The sequence below is a fragment of the Primulina tabacum genome, chromosome 9 (assembly GCF_025594145.1).
Source record: "Primulina tabacum isolate GXHZ01 chromosome 9, ASM2559414v2, whole genome shotgun sequence".
In the NCBI taxonomy this organism is placed as follows: domain Eukaryota; kingdom Viridiplantae; phylum Streptophyta; class Magnoliopsida; order Lamiales; family Gesneriaceae; genus Primulina; species Primulina tabacum.
In genome coordinates, this window is record NC_134558.1 from 1,082,490 (window position 1) to 1,091,005 (window position 8,516).

The 8,516-nt window shown below is 36.0% G+C and overlaps 1 protein-coding gene across 1 annotated transcript; it reads left to right on the forward strand.

The window, feature by feature from the left end:
• The first annotated feature begins 643 nt into the window (after positions 1–643).
• Positions 644–1,939, forward strand: LOC142504570 (uncharacterized). The gene is made up of 3 exons (XM_075617428.1): positions 644–929; positions 1,043–1,195; positions 1,334–1,939. Exons 1-3 carry the CDS (start codon positions 862–864, stop codon positions 1,794–1,796), a joined length of 684 nt encoding a protein of 227 aa, XP_075473543.1. The 5' UTR covers positions 644–861; the 3' UTR covers positions 1,797–1,939.
• Positions 1,940–8,516: the final 6,577 nt, after the last annotated feature.

Consider the following 8,516-nt stretch of genomic DNA (forward strand, 5'->3'; position numbering starts at 1 on the left):
AGAGCTTACGAGCCACCTAAACGAGTCGAGCTTGAGCTCAAGATTACGAGCCACCTAAACAAGCCGAGCTTGAGCTCGCGAGCCTATTATCGAACATGTTTGTGAGCCAACTATTGAACATATTTACGAGCTCACGAGCCGAATATCCTTAGGCTTGAACTTGGTTTGATTAAATTTTCGAGCTCGAAATCGAGTTCAAGCTTAGCTTGATATGATTAACAAACGAACTCAAACGAGTTTTTATCGAGCCGAACTTCGAATAACTCACAAACGGATTGATTCATTTACATCCTTAACCACCACACCATATTAAGAGAACAATTTTATTTATAAAGTGGGGCAGACTAATTCACTAGAGGAGTGGTTGGCAACTTGAAGGAGATGCGTACAAATTTTTATTTTTTTTTTGGCATTTCGTTGTTGGCAGAGAATTGTTTTTATTTTATATACACGACAAGTTGGCATACGTTCATATTCAAAACGTTTTTGTGGTCTCCAAATACAAAAATCCTCCATTACTTCTGCATTTTAAATAAAAAATGCATAAAAATATATCCATCTTTATGCAATATTTATAGATAGAAAAACCATGCACAAATATATGGTGGACAAAATTTGTACAATGACAAGACCTAGTACTATTAGCTATTTGGAGGGAAGGGAGAGCAAGTTGCGTCGTGGCTTTTTGTCATCTCCTTTAATAGCTTACCCACTCCTCTTTCGTAATCAATTCAACCTCTGATATTTCTTCCTTTTTATCCTCCCTCTATTTACTGCTTCTCCATTACTGGAGCTTTGATCCATATTATATTAATATTTCAAGAAAACAAAAGTTTCAATGTACAAGAGGAAATTACTAGAATGGATCAGCCTACCAGTTTGGATTCCAACTCCGCAACAACAGCGAGTAGTTATGCATCAAACAAGAGGTGACTTAGAGCTCTGCGTGTCTCTCAAACACAAACACACACAGATCTAGCTAGAGCAAGTTTTACGAGTTTGGTGTGTATTATTTTTTATTTTTTATTTTTTTGTTTTTCAGAAAGTACAATAATAATATGGGTGGCGAGAGGGTTGCGGTAGCTGTGAAAATAGAAGGAAATGGTAAAAAACAGAGAAGTGAAGGGTCTCTCTCTGACTGTTGGTCTTGGAGGAAATATGGCCAGAAACCCATTAAAGGATCTTCTTATCCGAGGTCCATCATTCATTTTCCAAAAAAGAAGCGATATCTTATCATAATTAACTTCATACCAAAATCTTTGATAGCATCTTTCTTGAACCTAGTCTTCGATTCCTTAATTAATCTCAAATGTTTGATTAAATATTGCTGCAGGGGTTACTACAGATGCAGCACATCCAAGAATTGTTCTGCAAAGAAACAAGTAGAAAGATGCAAAACAGATGCAACAACGCTCATAATCACCTACACTTGTGCTCACAATCATCCAGAGCCTGATAGTCGGAAACAAGAACCAGAGGGAACTCCAAAACAAGAACCAGAATCTAAGCATGAACAAGAAACTCCCGTTTATAAAGATCATAATAATACTTATAATAATATTGATCAAGGAGACCATCCCAAATTTACATTCAACTCACTTGAAGATCACCTCGTGGAAGAAAACCCATACAATGAAGATCTTCAGCTGTCTTCTCTTCCGCTGGATTTTTCGGAGTTCAAAACTGAGGAAAACGACTTCTATGATGAACTTGAAGAACTGCCCACTTCTTCATTTTTCACTGCCTTCATGAGAAGTGATTTCTGTGACAGAAGGATTCTTTTGAACCCTTTTTGATGAGGCATGCTTTCAAGGTCCGTATTATTAGCGACGTGTAATTTCCAGTTTGTTAATGTGGAAAAAGCTATTTCTTTTGCGAGACTTTGATCTGATCCCAAACTCATATTGTTAATTAATATTCTACGGTTGTGTTTACTCAAGATTGTGTGTAGTGAAAATTATGAATAAAAAATAATTGTTTAGTTTAATTGATTAAAGATTGCGACTAAACAAAAATCATAATTTTGTACTTCAATTATGATAGAAAGGTATATTCAGAGTTACATACCAATAAATAAATTAATTTTTACTAAAAATTTATTTTCCTTTTCCTGCATGTTGAGAATTTTCTTTAGTTTCTTTAAGAATAAAAGTCCACATGTGCACGATCATATGTGTTTTGAATTAGTCTTTGATTCGGTTATGTTGTCCTAGTCTTAAGGAATTAGTTAATTCATTTGTTATTTTCAGTTTTTTAAATATGTGATTGAATATAACATTTCTGATATGAGAAAATCTACATCAGACTTGATTTGCATGTGTTCTTCTCTAAAATTCCTTCAGCAATATATTTTTTTACAACAACAATTGGTATCAGAGCTTTCATCTTGAGGGATCTGTGTGAGTGAGTGTAAACATGGAAGCACAAACGAGTTTCTCATCTATTTCTCCACCTATGTTCGACGGAGAAAATTACCAAGTTTGGGCAGTTCGGATGGAGACACACTTGGAAGCTTTGGATCTTTGGGAAGCTGTGGAAGAAGACTATGAAGTCTCAGCTCTTCCAAACAATCCAACCGTTGCACAACTAAAAACACACAAGGAAAAGAGGACAAACAAATCAAAGGCGAAAGCTTGTCTGTTTGCAGCAATCTCATCAGCCATCTTCACTCGAATTGTTGGCCTAAAATCAGCACACGAGATATGGAATTATCTCAAGTCTGAGTATGAAGGAGATGAAAGAATTCGAGGTATGCAAGTTTTGAATTTGGTTCGTAGCTTTGAGATGCAAAGGATGAAGGACTATGAAAACATAAAGGAGTATGTTGATCAACTTCTCAACATAGTCACTTAAGTCAGATTGCTTGGATCTAGCCTTGAAGATTCAAGGATTGTTCAAAAAATTCTTGTAACTGTGTCTGAAAGGTATGAAGCTACAATAACAACTTTAGAAATACAAAAGATTTGTCTAAGGTTACAGTAGCAGAATTAGTTAGTGTCTTCCAAGTAAAAGAGCAGAGAAGAGCAATGAGGCAAGAAGGAGTAGTTGAAGGAGCCTTGGCAGCCAAGCATCAAGATGATGGAAAGCACAAGAAAAACAAAAACAAAAAGAATCAAAGAGCAAACCGTCATGATGTTGCGACCAACAACAAAAACAAGCAAGAAACAAAAAGTGCTGGCAACAAAGGAAATTATCCTCCATGTCAACATTGTGGAAAAAAAGGCCATTCTCCTTACAAATTTTGGAGAAGACCTGATGCAATGTGATACAAATGCAACCAGCAGGGACATGAAGCTGTGATTTGCAAATTCAAAAATTAACAACAAGAAGTTAAAGTTCAAATTGAAGACCAAGGAGATCATGATCAACTATTTGTTGCATCGTGTTACACAAGTCATGTTTCATATGAAGATTGGTTGATTGATAGTGGTTGCACCAATCACATGACCAAGAACAAGGAGCTGTTCAAAGAATTGATGATTGCAGATTCGAAGAAAGTTAGAATTGGCATTGGTGACTGCATTGAAGTAAAAGGAAAGGGCACCATAGCAATAGAAAGCTGCACAGGAACCAAGTTAATACATGATGTACTATATGTTCCTGAAATTGATCAAAATTTGACAAGTATTGGTCAATTAATAGAAAAAGGGTACAAAGTGACTTTTAACAATGGTTCTTGTCTGATTGAAGAACAAGCAGGCCTGAAAATCTTCAATATCAGAATGAAAAAGAGAAATTTTTCTTTCAATCCAGAGCATGCTGCATTCTTGGCAAAGGAAAGCATCACTGAAATATGGCACAAGAGGCTGGGTCACTATCATCTTCGAGGTTTGCAATACATGAAGTCCAATCAGTTCACAAATGATTTGCCTGACCTTGATAAACAAATTCCAAATTGTCAAGCTTGTTAGTATGGAAAGCAAAGCAGAAAGCCATTTCCAAAGACGGCTTGGAGAGCAACACAAAAATTGCAGCTAATACACACTGATGTGTGTGGTCCTCGAAGTACAGAATCACTGTCAGGAAGTAAGTACTACATTGTTTTCATTGATGACTTCACACACATGTGTTGGATTTTCTTTTTGAAGTACAAGTCAGAAGTTGCACGAGTTTTTTGGAATTTCAAAGCGAAAGTTGAAAATGAAAGTGGATGCAAAATTAAAGCTCTTAGATCAAACAATGGGAAGGAGTATACCTCAGAAGCTTTAAATCAATTTTGTGAGGAATCAGGCATTCAACATCAATTAACTGCTCCATATACTCCACAACAAAATGGAGTTAGTGAAAGAAAGAATAGATATATTATGGAGATGACAAGATGTATGTTGCACGAGAAGAGTTTGCCAAAGAAATTTTGGGCAGAAGCAGCAAACACAGCTATATTCCTTCAAAACAGACTTCCTACAAGGGTAGTCAAAGATAAAACACCATTTGAAGTCTGGTATGGATACAAACCAACCTTAAAATTTCTTAAAATATTTGGTTGTTTGTGTTACACTCATGTTCCGCAGAGCAAGCGTGACAAACTTGAAAAAAGAGCATCACCAAGCATCTTTATAGGCTATAGCGATGCGAGTAAAGCTTATAAAATTTTCAAACCACAAGATGGGAAAATTGTTGTAAGCAGAGATGTGCATTTCGTGGAAGACAAAAAAATGGGACTCTAATATATCAGCAATGGAGGACAAAGTTTCACAGCAACTGAAGTTTCAACATCTGACTAATGGTGAAATATCAGATCAGATTGATGATGACTGGCAAAATGAAGCATTTGATGATGCTCCTATTAGAGGTACTCGATCTCTTTCTGAAATATATCACAGGTGCAACATAGCAGTGTGTGAACCAGCAAGTTATGAAGAAGCCAAGAAAGATCAAAATTGGATGGTTGGAATGAAGGAGGAGTTGTCCATGATTGAAAAGAACAAGACTTGGTATCTTGTGGAGAGACCTCAAGACATGAAAGTAATTGGAGTCAAATGGGTGTTTAGAACTAAACTCAATGCTAATGGTTTAGTTCACAAGTACAAAACAAGGCTAGTGGTGAGGGGTTTTGCACATATATTTGGTGTTGACTACTCAGACACTTTTGCACCAGTTGCTAGGCTTGACACCATCAGAATGCTGCTTGCAATTGCTGCTCCAAAAAACTGGAGAGTCTACCAGTTAGATGTTAAGTCAGCCTTCTTGAATGGTGACTTGAAGGAAGAAATCTATGTTGATCAACCTAAAGGATTTGTGAATAAAGGAGAAGAAGACAAGCAGGGGCGGATTCATGTTAGGGCCCATGAGGGCCACGGCCCCCACAAAAATTTTAAAATTTTTTATTGATATTAATTTTTGAAAAATTGAGTGTGTGTATATATATATAAAGTAGCCCACCACAATAAATTGAAAGAGTGTATCTCCATGGCAAGGCAACTAGGCAAGAGTTTTTTTACGTGTAAACCCGGGTTCGAATCATCAGTTCCAGTCCTAGATTTTTTTCCTTTTTAATAATTTATTCACTTTAAATTTAATTTTTTAAAACTTTATCACCGATGAAATACTATTTCTACTCTCAGTCTCACTACGCTCAAATAAAATTCTTCCAAAAATCGATTACCCTAATTTAGTTTTTTCTCAAATCAATTCTTCGTTGGTGGTGCTGTGGTGTTGTAGAAGATCCAGTGAAATCGTTATTTGTTGTCTATGGACTATGAGGTTTGAGTTTTTCTCCAGTTATTTTTTCAATTCGGTTTGTGGTTTTGGAAAATTTTCCCGTTCTTTTCCATGGTTAGATCGTTAGAGGGATGCATTAATTTCAATTACATTAATTAATTCATGTGGCACAGTGGCAGCTATTGTTTGTATTCAAGTAAAACATATGGGGAAGACGAATTCAAGTGGGTCCTTTTCCATGTTTGTGTGATTGCAAATGGCCGAGAGCCGAGGTCGGTGCGATGATTGGCATTTTCAGAAATTTTCATCTATCATTTAATAATATGTTGGGTTAAATTTTGCATTTTCAGAAATTTTCATCTCAACATGATATATGATTATTTGAGATGCTACTAATATGGACTATAATTATTTTTGTACTTAATTTATGTAGTGATTGATGTTTGTTTGTTTATATTTTTTATGCACTTTGTTTATTATATTTTGTTGAGATTTTGAAGTTTAGCAGTGAATATTGATAATGTATTATTGCATATATTTTATTTATGGTGTTAGTATATTTAAATGACTATTTTATTTATTGTGTCAGGTGTGATTTTATTCATAAATGGAAAAATTTGTTACAATTGATAAATTCTTTCAGAGGAAGAGATCAAATCAATTAGATCTTCCCATTTCTACAGCCCCATCTATACCATCAGATGATAATCTTCCACCCGAGATTCATTCTCAAAAGTTAAGAAAGGTTGAAAGTACATGAGTTGATCTTAACTTCTTAGAGCACGATCCAGGATTACGTCGACAAATATGGGAATACTCTCCCAATGAGCAAGAAGAAATTCGTCGGGCTTATCTAAATCTGAAAGCACATCATCCTATACTTTCAGAATATCCACTAAATAAAAACAATCTTCATCCTCGCAGGTTTCAATCATCCTGGTATGAGCTTTTTCCTTGGTTGGAGTATTCCCCGGCAAAAGATAAAGCTTTCTGTTTTCCTTGTTTTTATCTTTAACAAGCCATCAGGATGTCTTAAGCAAACTGCATTTACTGTTGTTGGATTTGATAATTGGAAGAAGGCTCGAAGTGGAAAAACATGTTCTTTCCAATGTCATATTGGGAAAGATAATGTATCTTCATCCCATCGTATGGCTCAAAAGGCATGTGAGGATTTAATGAACCAACCTCAACATATACCAAGATTTTTAACAAAATTAGCTCAGAAGCAGTTGCAAGGAATCGCCTTCGGTTGAAAGCTGGTATACATGTAGTTCATTTGCTTACGCTTCAGGGCGTTCCTTTTAGAGGTCATGATGAGAGCTCTAATTCATCTAATCGTGGAAACTTTCTTGAATTTCTTGATGTGGTGGCCTTGTATAACGATGAGCTTTCAGATGCAATACAAAAATCTCCGAAAAATGCCAAGTATACATGCCATGATATTCAAAAGCAAATACTTCATATGTTCTCAATGAGAGTGAAAAATGTAATTTGTGAAGAAATTGCAGCCAGTAAGTATTGCATAATCATCGATGAAGCCCGTGATGAGTCAAAAAGAGAACAAATGTCTATAGTGTTGAGGTTCGTGGACAAAAATGGATGCATACAAGAACGTTTTTTTGGGCTTGTTCATGTGTCAGATACGGAAGCTTTGAAATTAAAGAATGCGATATATTCTTATTTGAGTCATTACAATTTGGATGTCCAAAATATTAGAGGTCAAGGTTACGATGGTGCTAGCAATATGAGAGGTGAGTTCAATGGACTGCAAGCTTTGATTCTGAAAGATTGTAAGAGTGCTTATTATGTTCATTGATTTGCCCATCGATTGCAGTTGGCTCTTGTTGCAGCAGCAAAAAATGCTCCTATTCATCGGTTTTTTGATAAATTAACTTTCATAGTTAATATGGTTGGTGCTTTGTGGGGACCCGGGCTCTAACTCAATTCTTTTCGGGATTAATCGGATCCTTGTTCAAAAATACGGGTCAAAATTTTGCTGTTAACATTAAATCAAATGTTTACAACTCAAGCACGAGATAATTCTATATTCATTTCATTACAACAAACATAATATACATGCCTCGTTTTATTCATATTCTACAAACCAGTAATGAAATACAGTCCATATGAAAAGTACAACTACTAGTTCATCTGCTACGCCCGTGATCACCACGCTATGTCCATCTCTCATCTCTGTCGCGACCCTGATCATGCCCCACCTGTTGTTATGCACACATACAGACATAACAACAGCCGGAAACTCCGGTGAGAACAAATCCCAGTATAAAACATGTATACATGCTGATACGAAATCATAAATCATGCATGAAAGCAATAACAATGACTCCATAGTCTATGAAACCGATCTATCTAAACATGCAACTCAAATCAAATCATGTCTTGACTCGAATCGACTCTACTCTAGGGATCCAGGTGTGAATAAGACGTCACTGTCTGTCACCTACTCTCCCAATCGGGGTAACTGTACGTCTTATTCCTAGACTTCGGTAATGTCTGTATCGAATGTCTACAATCGGAGTGAATCTGATCCGAAGCGTCGATACCACCGAACATCTAGTTTGGCAAGTCTGCCAATGACTCTCCTATCTCAAAGGCTTGAATATAAATCTATAAACAAAACATCATCATATCAAGAGATTTGAATCTAAATCCATACACAAATCACAATCATATCAAAAGATAAACAATAATTCTAGTATGTGATTTTTGTTGGGAAACTTAAACTGAATCTCATTTGAGTTGTGTCTTCCCCAAACAAAACATGAATTATACCTTCTTGTCGTCGAATAAATCGAAGTCTCGCAGTAGGGATATCGAACCTGTCAATCCAAATC